Below are 16,253 nucleotides of genomic sequence, written 5' to 3' on the forward strand. Positions count from 1 at the left end.
CTACTTCTTTATAAAGCACTTTATAAAGCACTTTAATGACTTTCTTTGAAGTGGCATATCTGTTTTCAGGAACTTAAGTTGCAAATAATGGTTATTAGTTTATAAGTTCCAGTGTTGAGCTGTAATATCTAGTTTCTTCCAACTAAAAGACTGTATAACTGCTACAGTATTTAAGAAAGTAAATCAGTTATTTTTTTTTCTTTTGTTCCTCTGTAATCTTTTGAATTTTTACAATGACTATGCAGTATTTTTGTTGTAAGGAAAAGTATTTTTAATGTAAAGACAGATGGTGACTTTTTTCCTCATATCCTATATTACAGTTTCTTTAGGAGGCATATCTATCTAAAAATATGATAGAAATAAAGTAGTATACCAGAAAATGATCTGTATGAGGGAAGCAGGTTTGAAATTTCTTGGGCTAACCTAATTTCTTAATACTCATATAGTGTTTCTAGAAAGCATATCTCTGTCCTGTGTAGTTTCTTCACCAAAAGGATTTGATCCTTACTTACCAAAAGCTTGAGCTAAACAAGAGTAATAACTTACTTAATCTTTTCCTAAATCCACAGCCTGTGTTGGCAGTGAGGCTTTTGCCTTGAGCGTTTGCTGTGCTACGTTTCAGGCCATCCCATTTGGAACATCTTTGGAATGTATGTGTGTACGATGAATTCATATTCTATCCGCAGTAAATGTGAAGAGATGATGTTGTGAATATACTGTGGTAGATTTTCCTCTTAAGCGTCATAACATTTTAAGAAACTGCCATTATGTGTTTCAGGCAAGCTTTGTGGCATCTGGGAATCGGACAGATATTTCCTTAGATGATCCCAACTTCTGGCAAAAATGGGCTAAAAAGGCAGAAATAGATATAGATGCTATCAGTGGCAGAGTAAGTATTTCTTTCCCTTTAAAAAAAATTAACCTGTTGGGATACTTTGGTAATATTATTGTAATATTTTAAGGTATTCAATTGTGTACTTACTGAAATAAATTTATCTGAATAAATAAATTGATGTGGGGTATTAAAATGAGCACCTGTTGAGCCAGATACTGCTTCAGTTTAATACCTCTGATATCTGCCGTGATAGGTGGTAGTGCAGGGAAAGTTTAAGTTTGGATGTTCATATTCTTAAAAGTACAATGTTTTTCGATTTTTAAAATGTCTTTAAATCATCAGTTACTTTGATTTTGCTCTTTAACTTTGTTTTCTTGGAGTCTGCTCCCATTAATGATGATCCAGTCAGATACAAAAGGGGAAAAAAATGCACTCAAGAAAGTAGCATTTTTAAACTGTTTCTTTTGTAACTTCCCTTAGAATTAAGAAAGGACCAAAAAGCTAAAAAATAGTTTGTAGAACTGATAATAACATAACTGTTTACTTCATAAGACATCTAATTATTGTGTAGGAATCAGTGTGCAGCTTACCCATTATCAAGATAATATAAAAAAGAATTGTATATTAAGCATTGATGCATGGGATCTATTTTAACAGCCTTTTAAAATATAAAACTTTACAGTGAGAAATAACACCACTACCATACATCATCATTATTATTTCATATACTTCAGAAATAGAAATAATTCTATATGAAACAAATAAGTAAATTTGAAAAGATATTTATAAAACATCATTGGGTATGGCATGTTTATATGTCTAACAAAGCAGGGAAATCTTAAAGCCATTATGAAAATTAATAAATGAGTTTAATGAATTAACTGGATGAAAAATAAATATGCCATTTAACCTTCTTAAATATCACTACTAATAGAAGTAGAAAAATACAATGGAAGAAAACATCTATTCACTGTAGGAAAAAAAGGTACAAAACATTTAGGGGTATACCTACTGACAGATGTGTATGATTTCAGTAAAGTGAATTATCAAATTTAATTGCAAGATTTCTCTGTTGGAAATTGAAAACTATATATTTTAAACATTTTTAGAATTTATAAGCATAGAAATGCAACCCAAATCAAAAGCTAACAATTGTTTCATATAACCAAACGATATCTAAACTTCCCCTGGAAAAATGAATTATCAAAAATATTAAATGGACTTTTAGGAACCTGTCTTTCAGCAATAATCGTACATGTACAGTGATGATACAGTACAGTGATGCTCATTGCCACATTCTTTGTTTTAGAAAAAATGTGTAAACTAATTGAATTTCTTATGATAGAGGATTAATACATCCTTTACTATTTAATGCAATAAGTAAAAATAATCATGTATATCCCTATGTACTACTGGCCCATAAAGACCTCCAAAACAATTAAATTTTAAAAGAGAGGGAGATATGGAATGATGCTTATAGCATATTTATTTATGATTTTTCAAAAGGATATATTGGGAACCCACAGACATTCCTATGTATTTATGCAGTAGTCCAGCTAGAGCATACTGTGAGTCAAGGACCAGTCTCACAGTAGGGCTCATGTGCACAAGACAGATCAACCACTGCTTTGATAGTGCTTACGGATTCTGGTGGGTGAGACAGAAGTAGACACATACATAAGATGATATCAGAGAGTGAAGAAAATAGAATAGTCAGATGGTTGGGAATGCTGGGAGGTGTGACAGCATGAAATCAGGTGGTCATGGGAGGTCACTGAGGGGACAGTTACGCTAAGATTGAATGACCAGAAAGAGCCAACAATGTAAAGGCTCGAGGAAAGTCTTTCAAGGTGCCGGGGATGGCATTGAGCCGCTGGTGGAAATAAGCTCCGTGTATTCCAGAAATAGAAGTGACATTGTGGCAGGATGTAGGCAGTTAGTGAGGAGGTGATAGGCAAGGTCAGAGACCGTCGGTATGGGTCATAGCATAGGGCCTTGAAGATTACCCTGAAGAGTTAAGCACTTTATAAATAAACTTATGTATGCATGTATTCACTTAATACTTGTATAATTACATTTTCTTATTTATATTTCACCAAAAAATTTAAAGTTTTTCTGAAAATGAAGTACAGAGAAGACAGACGAGTGTTGTTTACTACATGTTAAACCATATTAAAATATTATAAAGGAAACATAATTAAAACAGCATGATATTGAGAAAAAGTACAAAGAGCAAAGAACAGAAAAAGATCAAATTATATGTTTTAGTAAAGAAATAGTATTAGAGAAAAAGGAATTATTTAATAATCATGATTAGGACTTTGACTTAGCACTGGGGGGACATTATAGTGATATACTCCATGCCAAGTAAACTCCAGTTTGTGATGAATTTTTTAAAAAATTTTTTGAAAGTAGGGCACCTGGGTGGCTCAGTCAGTTAAGCATCTGCCTTCGTTTCAGATCATGATCCCAGAGTCTTGGGATCAAGCCCTGCATCAGGCTCCCTGCTCAGCAGAGAGCCTGCTTCCTCTTCTCCCGCTGTTGCTCCCCCTGCTTGTGCGCTGGCTTGCTCTCTGTCTCTCTCTCTCTATTAAATAAATAAAATCTTAACAACAACAAATAAAATAAAAATTTTTGAAAGCATAAAAAAAAATAGAAAAACTAGATTTCTGTTTTATCAAATACTTGGTGAGAAAACATTGTAAATTAAAAAGATATCACAGGGGCGTCTGGGTGGCTCAGTTGTTAAGCTTCTTCCTTCAGCTCAGGTCATGATCCCAGGGTCCTGGGATCGAGCCCTGCATTGGGCTCCCTGCTCTGCGGGAAGCCTGCTTCTCCCTCTCTCACTCTCCTTGCTTGTGTTACCTCTCTTGCTGTGTCTCTCTCTGTCAAATAAATAAATAAAATCTTTAAAAAAAAAGTCACAAAGGAAATGATTGGCATACTCATATATAAGACTAAGAAGTATATAATGGACAATAGAAAGGCAGTCAGACTAGTGAGACTTATTTATAGCAGAAGTGTACATGAAAGTTAATATCTTTATTATATGAAAGCCAGTATAAGGTGATCGGAATCAAATCAAAATCAAGGGCGTCTGGGTGGCTCAGTCGGTTGAGTGTCTAGCTCTTGATTTCAGCTCAAGTCATGATCTTGGGGCCCTGGGATCAAGTCCAGTTTTGGGCTCTGCACTCAGCAGGGAGTCTGCTTGAGATTCTTTCTCCCCCTCTGTCCCTCTTCACGTTTGCCTGCTTTCTCTCAAATAAATAAATCTTTAAAAAGGAAACACATCAAAAAAATCTCAAATGATTGTGGGCAAAAGATGTTTGAAAATTTACTCAAAAAAATACAGTTAGGGTTTTGTTTTGTTTTTTTTTTAATTTTTAAAGAAGCTGGGGCAGGGCAAAGGGACAACTCTTTCCTACTGAAGAAGGCCGATTAACAGATTCAGAAGGAATAAGAAAACAATCCTACCGTTGGCCTACCACAGCCATAACGGTAGCGGACGAGCCATTGATGAATTCTAAAATTAATGGATGAGACTGAAGGAGAAACAGACCTTTTATATATTCTCAAAGTATATCTTTCTAACTTAGAAACTTTTCATTAAAGGCAAAAAGCATATCAACTTAAAAGTTGTTTTGAATGAATTAAATGGAATGAACATGATGAGGTTTATATACTTATTACCTTGCTTTTTGTATATTAATTTAACTTTTGGAAAAGACTAAAACATGTTTCTGGATCTATAAAATATTTATATCCTTTGACCAGTATTTCAGTCCTGGATATTTCCCCTTTCTGGGATTTATCTCTGGGATAAACTTAGGTTACAAAGATTTATTTGAGCATTATTTATTTTAAAAATTGAAAACAAATCTAAACCGCAAATTAAATAAAGAAAATTAAGATGCGTAAATGTAGTTTAATAATGTATTTTATAATTATTATAGAGGCATAACACAATAACTCATTTTAATAATAAAGCTAGATACCAAATTCTTTTCATCCTATGACTGTAAATCACAATATTTTATGCGTATGATAATAAGGATTTTAAAGGAATATAAAAAATTTTAAGTTGATTTGGTAGGTTGATGAAATTGTTAGTAATTTCTGTTTTCTGGCTTTTTATAATTATTCTCTGTACCATTTGAAAGGTGAAAATGTAAAAACACCATTGTAAGCAAAATAGTAAAATGACCGTCAAGTAATAGCTATTAAATTTTACAGAACAGCTTGGTTATTGACACTCCAAGAATTAGGAAGCAAACAAGACCCTTTAGTGCCACAAAAGATGAATTGGCTGAATTATCTGAAGCCGAAAGTGAAGGAGATGAAAAGCCCAAACTCCGGAGACCCTGTGACCGTTCCAATGGCTATGGAAGAACTGAATGCTTTAGAGTAGAGAAAAATCTTCTAGTTTATGGGTAAAATACTATTTTTAATGTTTCTTGTTAGTAGTATGCTATATGAAGTTACAGAAAACATATACTATATTCTACTGTATTTTTTTTATCTTGTTAGAATCAATAAAATCTGTTTAAAGTACCCTAAATTTGTTATGTTTAACATATATTTATTAGCAGAATGATGGAATATCCTTAAATTGTAAATTATAAATGTATCACTGAAGTCAAATTCCTTCTTCTGAGATTTGCATATTTAGTAATATTAAATGGATAATCTTGTTATCCATTATTGAATAAGATACACTTGAAATCACTCTCCCATGACTCCACATTTTACTCACGGGGGTGGGAGGAAGACTTTATTAGGTTAATCCTATTAATGACTATATGTGGGGTTTTCATGCCCAACATATGGGCAGTTTTCAAGCCTTTTGTCCATGAGTTCTGTTTTTCTGTAGAACTTGACTTAATATTAATGTAAATATACCTTTTTAACCAGATGGGGCCGATGGAGAGAGATTCTGTCTCACGGCCGTTTTAAAAGACAGCTGAACGAGCACGATGTAGAAATAATTTGCCGAGCCCTCTTAGCATATTGCCTTGTTCACTACCGAGGAGATGAGAAAATTAAAGGCTTCATATGGGATCTCATTACTCCAACGGAAGATGGGCAGACACGAGAGCTACAGAATCATCTAGGTAAGAAGATTCTTGCTTCTTTTCAAATTTACTCTTGGTTATATAGGTAGCACTTACCACAGTACCCTGTAAAATATGGAAGCACTATAGATAACATTACAGAACCCTTACACTTCCCTCTCCATGCAAGTTCCAACTTAGAAAATGCCAACTTCTCAGTTTGGTTGGGTTTTCCACGCAGCTTTACCTGCGGCTCTTCGTCACATGGTCTTCCTGTCTGTCATCATGTAGATCTATCTCATCTTTAAAACTCCTTTTTAGTAGTTCGTAGTGCCGACATCCTGTAGCTAATTATTTAGCATCTGCTTTAATAACGGGCACTTAGGACATCCCCAGTTGTTGGACAATTGAAAAACAAGTTTCAGTGAAGATCCTTCTGCAGTTTTCCTTCTGCATGGCGAACAAATCTTCCACTGAAATACCTACCAAGAAATGGAATTGTTGAGGTACAGCATTTATACATCCCTAACACCTAAAATGTAGTCTGTGGATTGATAGTATCAGCATCTCCTGGGAGCTTCTTCGAAATACAGAATCTTAGGCAGCACACTTACTGAATCAGAACTTACATTTTAACAAGTTCCTTCGCAATTAGTATGTATATTAAAGTTGGGAAACATTGATATACACTTTAAGTTTTCATCCGTACTTTAATTTGCACCAGATATGGCTGTACCAATTTACAGTTCTGCCAGAGATATATATAAGTACTTTTTCTCTACATCGTTTCTAATAGAATGTTCTTTTCTGCATGAAGTAACTCTTTCAGAGCATAAAGTAATTGAATTTTCTGTAAAGATAAAAAAAGATTACTACGCCCTGAAATTTGTGTTACAGTTTTGTTCTATTTAATCAATACATACCTTCAACAGTTCCTACTATATGCTTCTTGTGCAAGGTATTGAGAAAAGAAGAAGAAACAAGATCCCTGAGCTCAGGAACTTTCCATTCCAGCCAGGTAGACAGACATAATAAGAAAGTAGATAAATAATTTCAGAATGTGCTAAGCATTGTGAAATAAGTAAGTGCTGAGATGGAGAAGAACAGAAAGCACCTGTTTTGAATTAGGGTGGTCCCTGGAGGCTGTCTTAATAGGGGGCAGTGAAATTAGTAATGTGAAGAGTGGACTTCTGATACAGACGGAAGATTGACACAAGTATATCACTCTTTCTTGAAACTCCACTTACATGTCAACAAAGAGAAAAAAAATTAAGGCATTATGCTTGATCTATTCGACAGGCAAAAGTCCTAGTTTCTTCAACAAACAAAAGGGTTGGATAGAGAGGCTATCTATAAACCAGTGGTTCTCAACCAGACATGATTTTGCACCCAGTCCTGCCACCATTCAGCGTTGTCACTGCTTTGAGCATGTTACTAGCATCTAGTAGGTAGAAGCCAAGAGGGCACAGACACCTCCAATGATGAAGAACGATGCAGCTCAAAATACTGATAGTCCTGAGACTGACAACCCTGGCTATAACCTAAAATACTTGAGAGTCCTCAGCCAGTTGCAGTGTGGGGGCCTGATCTGCATCCTGACAAGACAAACAACCCAGAGTTGTTTTTTAATTATTGTTATTATTTCTTAGATAATGGTAAATGTGAATATCAAGTATTAGGGAAGTATAATTGCATTTCTTAGGGCCAGTCATGGTATTTTTTTTAAAAGGAGGCCATGTACTATCGCTAAGAGATACTCAGATGTTTATTATCAAAATGAGTGATGTCTTAGATTTACTTCAAAATAATGTGGAAGGTTGGGGAGTGAACAGGGTATGGAGGAAACAAAATTGCCATGAGCTGGTAATTATTAAAGTTGGATGATGGGACGTAGTGATCTGTCATATTATTCCGTCTGTATTTGAATATGCTTAATTCCATGATTAAAAAATAAATAGGCGGGTGCCTGGGTGGCTCAGTGGGTTAAGCCTCTGCCTTCGGCTCAGGTCATGATCTCAGGGTCCTGGGATCGAGTCCCGCATCGGGCTCTCTGCTCAGCAGGGATCCTGCTTCCCTTTCTCTGTCTCTCTGCCTGCCTCTCTGTCTACTTGTGATCTCTCTCTGTCAAATAAATAAATATTTTTTAAAAAAAGTAAATGGACAAAAATTAAAAAATAAATAAATAGGCATAAACCCTCAAAAGAAGACCGAGATGGGGAGAGGAAATAGCGACACAATTTTGGAAGAAAATAGATGAGTGGCTACCAACTCAGCCAACCAGAGAGTACTAAATCTCAGGTCAGCAGAAGAGGACTGGACTATAGAACAGTATTCGTAGTAACAGAGAATGAAGTACAATTTAAGGTAAAAGGCATTAATTAGGTTAAAAAAGAGATCCATAAAAGAACATATAACAGGGGGTGCCTGGATGCCCCCCCAAAAAAGAAGAAATAACAAGTATAAACTTCATACACTAAAGAAAATAGTCTAAAAATATAAATGCAAAATTGCCAAAATTTTAGGAAGAAATGGACAAGTCCACATCAAGCTTCTATTTACCATTGTCATGAAACTCCTAGCTGGTAGAGTATAGCAAGGAAAAGATATAGGAGATACGAACTGAAAGGAATCAAAAGTGTATTTTTTAGTAATTGTTAAAAATTATAAGTGAAGGGGCACCTGGGTGGCTCAGTGGGTTAAAGCCTCTGCCTTCAGCTCAGGTCATGGTCCCAGGGTGCTGGGATCGAGCCCCGCATCGGGCTCTCTGCTCAGCGGGGAGCCTGCTTCCTCCTCTCTCTCTCTGCCTGCCTCTCTGCCTACTTGTGATCTCTGTCTGTCAAATAAATAAAATCTTTAAAAAAAATTATAAGTGAAATAGCTCTAGTGTCATTGAAAATTCATAGGTAAGCAGTGGTACACATGCAGTGACAGTCGTATGGTACATTTTTACATGGCAGGAAAATAGATAAATTATAGCCTCATGAGTCAGCAAGTATAAATCTCAAAAAGATATCAACATAATCAACAAGTTGCCGAATTGCTTGTGTTCTATAATGTCTGAAAACTTAAATACTAAATATTCCTCCAACTCACACGTACGGGCATGGAATGACTAGACAAACTCAGGATAGTGAGTTGGGAAGGAAAGAGTGAGTTGGGCTTCACCTGTGTGTACTTATTTCTTTTAATGAAAAACGGACCAGATATGGAATATGTTACGATTAAGAGTAAGAATACTTCTTTGTATTTCTGAAATATTTCAGGGACACCTAGGTGACTGAGTTGGTTAACTGTCTGACTCTTGGTGTCGGCTCAGGTCATGATCTCATGACCCACCTTGGGGAGTCCGTGCTCAGCAGGAAGTCTGCTTGAGGGTTTGCTCCCTGTGCTTGTTCTCTCTCTCTCTCTCTCTCTCTCTCAAATAAATAAATCTTCAAAAAAAGGAATGTTACAGGGCACCCAGCTGGCTCAGTCAGTAGAGCATGTGACTTCAAGCCCCACGTTGGGTATAGAGATTGCTTAAAATCTTAACACACACACACAAAGAAATATTTCACAAAGGGTTCAAAGAAACAAAATGAATTAGCTCGCTTAAACAAGAACCCACAGTGATTAAACCTAATCCAGTTTTGAAAATCAGGAGGCCAAAACTTACTATTTTATAACTAGGGAAGCTAAAAGTAAAGTAGAGGGACAGGCTGAGCTTTTTGGTTTTTACATCTGGAAAAAAATGATGTGTTTTGGAACAAAAAGTAAGTTAGAATGATTAATTTCAGATACAGAATTGTTGGGTTCTTGTAGGGGAAACTGTTAATATGTGTATACTGTCATCACATTGACTTAACCTTGCGATTGGGTCAGCAATGTTACCATTAATATGTTAAAGATCTCTGTAGAGTCTGCACAGACCTCTGGAAAGTCTCCAGAAATCTCTTGTATTGAAAAAAATGTTTCAAATTACAAACCTTTATATAAGTTATTCCTGATTTCATGTGTCCTTCTCATTTTAACAGGCCTATCAGCCCCTGTACCCAGGGGTCGAAAAGGGAAGAAAGTGAAGACTCAAACAAGCTCATTTGATATACAGAAAGCAGAATGGCTTCGAAAATACAATCCTGAGCAGCTACTTCAAGACGAAGGATACAAAAAACATATAAAACACCACTGTAATAAGTAGGTAGTAGGGTGTTTTTAACACAACTCATTGAAAGTTTATATTTCTGAATTTTATTAAAAATCTTAAAGCATGCTGATTTTGAGTACAGAGACAGTGTGGTCTAGGACCAATCCTAATCTTAATCTTACAGGGTATCCTTCAGCAAATCATGGTACCTCTTGTGTCACTGTTTTCATCAACAGAGAGAGAAATAAAACTGGCCTCCAAATGATCTCATTATATCTTACTTGGATATTAAATTATGATGATTGTGAAGATTTTGGAGAAACCTATTTTACTATATATGGTAGTAATGAGATTTATTTAATCAGAAATAATTATTATTTAATTATAAAAATTCTGTATAAAAATTCTTTTCCAATTTTAACCTCATGGATGAATTTTCTTTAATGATTAATCTCTTTGTGTCTTTTGATTTCTTTTCCCTCACTTTTAGGGTTTTGCTTCGTGTAAGAATGCTGTATTACCTAAAGCAAGAAGTCATTGGAAACGAGTGTCAGAAAGTATTTGATGGAGTTGATGCAAGGTAAATTAAATAACCTGCTGCTATTTTCAGTAACATGATGAGGCAAAAATTATAGGACGAGAAAATTGTACATTAAGTGGCTCCTTATTCAGTGACGTTCACGAGAAGAAAATTCCACCAAATGTAGAGAATTCACCTGTGCCAATTTACAGCCTTTCCTCCATTAGTCTCAATCTTGGGCTCTGTCACTAAAAGCTGTAGTAATAATAACAATAATAACAACAACAAAAACAGCAGCAGCAGCAGTAGGAGTAAGCTTCCTACCACCAAATCTGTAACTTGACCTTTCTGTGCTCATTCTTTCTCTGCCCTCTTAATCCAGTGGGAGAGGTTTTATGGCAACTGACTTTTATGTCCACATACGATCCGTCCGACGCCCTGGTCTCTCAGCTCCTTACTCTATGTCTTCCTTCTTGCAATGCTGTGTTTTTTTTTTGTTTTTTGTTTTTTGTTTTTTGTTTTTTTAACTTTTTTCTTTTTTGAAACGCTGTCTTCTGTAGGCATCCATGCAACTTTACCCACGAGGTGTCCTTTTTCTTCACTGGTCTTTCCTCTTCGTTCTCCTGGTTCTCACATTGGATTGTCCAGGAGCTTTGCCCTCAGCTCTCCTTCTCGGCTATACTCGCCTTCAGTAAACTCCTACAGTCTCATCAGACCAAATCTGATCAAGAAACAGACGACTCTCAAACTTACGTGTTCATCCTAGAGCTCTAATCTGAGAGCTGCCTCCTAATATTCCCACTTGATAGTCTGATTGCCATCTCGGAGTTTCCCTGGCTCGCCAGATCCGCCCCCAGCCCCTTTCCTCCCACCTTCCCACACACAGGCCTTCTTCATCCTGCTAAATGGACCGCCCAGATGCTTGGATGCCATTCCTGGTTCCTCCCCTCCCCTTAAATCCCTCAAGAGGACCTGTGAGCAAAGTACAGTGTACGCCCAAATCTGAGCACTTTTCACCACATCCTCTGCTAAACCTCTAGTGCCAGCCACCACTATGCCACGTTTAGACTTTTGCAGCGGCCTCCTAATTGGGTCTCTCTGCCTCCTCTCTACGGGCTGACCTTCACACAGCAGCCAGAGTGATCTTTCTGAAGCGAAAATCAGGCCATGGCACTCCTCTCCTTCCAGATTCTTTTCATTTCTCTTAGAATAAAATCCGTGCTCCCTGTGGCCCTACATAACCTGTGACCTCCTCCTTCATTCTGTCCCTCTCCCACAATGCTGCAGCCACACTGCTGTTTCTGTCTCTCCTGTGTGTCAAGCTCATTCTGGGCTCTGCCTCCTGGTATGCTCTCACACTCGTCTTCTACAGACCTGTCTCTGTTCAGGCCTCAGTTCACGTTTTACCCCCTCCCAGAGGCCCTCCCTGGCCTCCCTCCCCTAGTTACTCACTACTGCTTGACCTTATTTTATCTCATTCATGGTGCCTGTTAAAGTTATATTTATTTGTGTGTCTTTTCTCCTCCCATTATAGTTGAAGCCTCTTGAAGGTTAAATATGCTATCTTTTATCTTACTGATCTTTGTTTTCACAGCCCCCAGAATCTGGGACGTATAACACCCAGTAAATATCTGTTGACTAAATGACTCCTTTTTTCCCTTGGCCCGACGGGATCCTATCCACTTGTGATTTCCTAGAAACTACATTCTGTGAATTATCCCTACATTTTCCCCTTTTGTTAATCTCCCCCACTCTGGCTTCTCGTTTGGATTTTCACATGTTGACATCTTCCTCAGCATAGACACACACACACACACCCCACTTTTGGATCCAGTATCTCCTCACACTGACACGCAATTACTCTCCTTGATTTCACAGCCAGACTTCTGTATCTGTGTCTGCTTTTTCTCCTCTCCCATTTACGATGTGCTCCCTACCACAGTTCAGCCTCTGCCCCTCACTCCACCACCTACTCCAAGAAGTTCCTCACCAATGTTCTTTGTTTTTTTTTTAAAGATTTTATTTATTTATTTGACAGAGAAAGAGAGATCACAAGTAGGCAGAGAGAAGGGGGAAGCAGGCTCCCTGCTGAGCAGAGCGCCTGATTCGGGGCTCAGTCCCAGGACCCTGAGACCATGACCTGAACCGAAGGCAGAGGCTTAACGTCTGAGCCACCAATACTCTTACTGCTGAACCCATGGATATATTATAGTGTTTTTCTTACTCTCCCTTTTCTTTTTATTTAAGATTTATTTATTTATTTGAGAGTGGTGGTGAAGGGCAGAGAGAGAGACTTCTCAAGCACACTCCCCGCTGAGCATGGAGCCCGACATGGGGCTCGATCCCACAACCCAAGCCAAAACCAACAGTCAGACGCACAACCTACTGGGCCACCCAGGTGCTCCTGTCCTACTTTACCTTTATTGACCATTTCCCTCTTCTTAAAAATGCTTCTGTAATAGCATTCACCTGTAGAGAGAGGTTCTTTCTAGTTTTCTGCTTGCTGCTTTGCAGTTCCTCTTCAACCTGTCTCTTAAATGTCTTCTCATAGGTGCCCTCTTCTTGTCACCTCCTTTTTTTGGATGCTGTCATCTTTTCTGTGGTGTCAGTTTATTTCTGTACTACACTCCAGGCGTTGCAGTCTTGCTGGAATATTTCCTTTCCCCCTTGCCTCCATACCCCCCCCCCCCCCCCCATGCTTATCAACTCAGCCTTTCCTGGCCTTTTAAGGCCGGGTCAGGCACATATCCAAGGTCGGCTGTCACAGCACTCACCATGCAGTATTGTGGGTACCTCTTCACAGGAGCAGAGAGTGTCTGCCCAATTATTTCTATTATTGGCACATAATGAGTGCTGTTCAAATACATTTTGCATGAATGATCGAGGCTGGGGAAATTAAAGGCAGCTTTTTGCAAGAGACAGAACATGAACTGAATCTTTAAAAACAGAAATCAACCACAGGAGCACATGCACCTTGTGTTCCTTTCCCTAGCAGTTAAGCAACACTTGCCATGCACTTGGCACTTACACTGGAACGCTGGGTGGGTATATGCTCTTTATGAGCTGGAAATCTTTCCACCGCTGACGATCGTCACAGTGTGTTGAGCTTAGAGTGCCACCTGATGGTCGGTGAGGGTAACTCACTTTGTTTCCTCTTGGCTTCATCTTTGGGTTTTTATGCTTTCTTTAGTCCTGGGCAGGAAATCAATCAAAAATAAATACCTTCTTTAACTGTATTTTCCATCATCACTTTTTAAGCTTTTGTTGTATCCCAGGAAAATCACTCTTTCTCTATTTTCCTACAGTAAGCTAGAAAATACTGTGATGGTAACCCTTTTGTTTTTTAAGAAAAATTAAAGGTAGATGTTCATTTAAGTGCAGAAATTTTCTTTAAGAATCTAGAGAAATGTCTCCATCCTTTTCTCCGTATTCCTTGAACTAAAAACTTTTTTCTGCTGGCAAACACTTATGAAAAATAAAAAGTAATTTCCTATCTATACTTTGTGTTTTATTTTCTTACAGGACTTGTAAGTCTTCTGTTTTCATTGCCACTCTCTTTTATTTATGCTGTATTAGTAGCTAAATATTGGGTTCTTGTGGGCTTGCTCAGGAACATATTGACCATTTATCAATTTATTTCTATATGAAAATTTATTTTGAGTTCCCAAAGATAATTTGTGAACTTATAAATGAAATTTTTCTACACAACTTAATTGTAAGTAGGAAACTTCCCATTTTTTCAGAACAGTAGGCCTGTTTATTAACATGAAATTTTGGTGCTAAGACTAGGAGATGAAATTCTACTTAATTTTTTTATGTTCTGTCTTCATTCTTTGAAAATTGATAATTCACATATATCAAATAGCGAAATTCCCAACTAGAAAATTTGATTTCCCCAAAAAGAAAAAAGAAAATTTGATTTCCCAAGATAATTTATCCCATCCAATCTCTACCTGGCTTTTTTTTTTTTTTTTTTAAGATTTAGTTACTGGGGCGACTAGGTGGCTCAGTTAAGCATCTGCCATCTGCTTGGGTCATGATCTCAGAGTCCTGGGAACCAGCCCCTCCTTTATCTCTCTCCTTCTGCCCCCCCCCCCCCCCTGTTTCTTTTTTTTCTCTCAAATAGATAAAAAAAATTTTAAGAAGATGTATTTATTTATTTGAGGGGGCAAGGGGCAGAGGGAAAAGGAGAAAAAGTAGACTCCCCATTGAGCACAGAGCCCCACGTGGGACTTGATCCCACGACCCTGAGATCATAACCGGAGCCAAAATCAAGAGTCAGATGCTTAACTGACTGACCCACCTAGGTGCCCCTCTGCCTTCTTTGTTGGATAAAATATAAGAATGGGGTGTGTGTGTGTGTGTGTGTGTGTGTGTGTGTGTAAAAATGATACCCACTTGCTAATTATTGTCAGATGTTAGCTATATATGCTAGGTAGGCTAAGGGAGACAATAACGTGAATCACTATGTACAAAAGTAAACATTTGAGTCCTCTGCATGGCATATTTTCATTTTTAGTGGTGTTGTATGTGTTGTTATAAAAGGTTCCTGGGAAAATAATAATTTCAAATGATAAGCAAAGGAAGTTATGTTTGCAGAATTGTAAGTGCACTTTAGTGGTTGTTTAATGCTCATGAAAACAGCCAAATTACCAAAGTATTATGGATTTATTATAGTTCTAGTACTTTATCATATTGTCATTTTTAGGCATGATATTTATATATAGCATAAAAATAGGACTTTGAGTGTTTTAGTCAAATTATGAATCCAAAACTTGCCATTTTCCTCCGCTTGTAAGCAATGTTTAATTTGTCAGTGGAATTTTCTTACTAGTAGCAGTCTAGAAAACATAGGACTTGTTTTGCAGCCTAAAGCAATTAATTTGCCCATCTAGGGCCCCAGTCTCCTCATATACAAAATGAAATATTTGAACCAGCTGATTTTTGTCAAGCTGTTTGCTGACATAAGACTGTACTCTCCCATAAAATATTTCTTTATGTATAAAGGAAATCAGTGGAAAGAGTGTGATTCCTTAAGAGTTAAAGTAAACCTGTTGAAAAATGTTTTCTGTTGAGGTTAAGGATATTAATTCATTTTTTTAGTAACTGTGTTGATCTTGTACAATTTTGTAATTTTAACTGGTGGTAATGGTGGAAAATAACAAAAAAAAATCAATGAAATAAAATCATAATGTCTTTTTCTTAAAAGCCATAATGCTTTTTACAGGCCAGGTAAAGTTTGCCTCCTCTTTGACTTGTTTGTAATAAGTGCCACGTATTGTGATTTTTTTTTTTTTAAGTGACATTGATGTTTGGGTCCCAGAACCAGACCACTCAGAAGTTCCTGCTGAATGGTGGGATTTTGATGCTGATAAGTCACTTCTTATTGGAGTCTTTAAACATGGTAAGTGAGAAGGAAGGTAGGTAGAGTTGTCTTCTGTGTATAATGTAATTCTCTGAGTTTCACGATTTCCACCTATAGCATCATTCCAGTAACACTGATGTTATTATACATACCGTGTAAAGCACACACAACCAAATTTTGTCTGTCAGTCCCCACACTTATTCACAGAAGGGGGTGGCCTACATGACCTGCCCCTCCTAGACAGAAGTCTCACTAACTTCCCCTCAGGAAGAGTTCTTATGTGAGTGTATTGTGTATGATCAGTTTTCCTCTTTTTCATTTTAACTATAAATTCAGTCTAAACTTTTAAAAATACCTAT

The 16,253-nt window shown here is 37.2% G+C and overlaps 1 protein-coding gene across 6 annotated transcripts in view; it reads left to right on the forward strand.

Annotated features, from left to right (window-relative positions):
* LOC111157319 (chromodomain helicase DNA binding protein 9) overlaps nt 1-16,253 on the forward strand; it is a 146,646-nt gene that overhangs the window by 94,629 nt on the left and 35,764 nt on the right. For all 6 annotated transcript variants that reach the window (XM_022518623.1, XM_022518624.1, XM_022518625.1 and 3 more), the window contains exons 19-24: nt 779-889; nt 5,069-5,265; nt 5,747-5,946; nt 9,900-10,059; nt 10,500-10,589; nt 15,830-15,933. In XM_022518623.1, the coding sequence (XP_022374331.1) occupies nt 779-889; nt 5,069-5,265; nt 5,747-5,946; nt 9,900-10,059; nt 10,500-10,589; nt 15,830-15,933 (862 nt within the window). The remainder of the gene's footprint in view (nt 1-778; nt 890-5,068; nt 5,266-5,746; nt 5,947-9,899; nt 10,060-10,499; nt 10,590-15,829; nt 15,934-16,253) is intronic.

Source organism: Enhydra lutris, unplaced genomic scaffold (assembly GCF_002288905.1).
Source record: "Enhydra lutris kenyoni isolate GAN:26980312 unplaced genomic scaffold, ASM228890v2 scaffoldscaffold54, whole genome shotgun sequence".
NCBI lineage: Eukaryota > Metazoa > Chordata > Mammalia > Carnivora > Mustelidae > Enhydra > Enhydra lutris.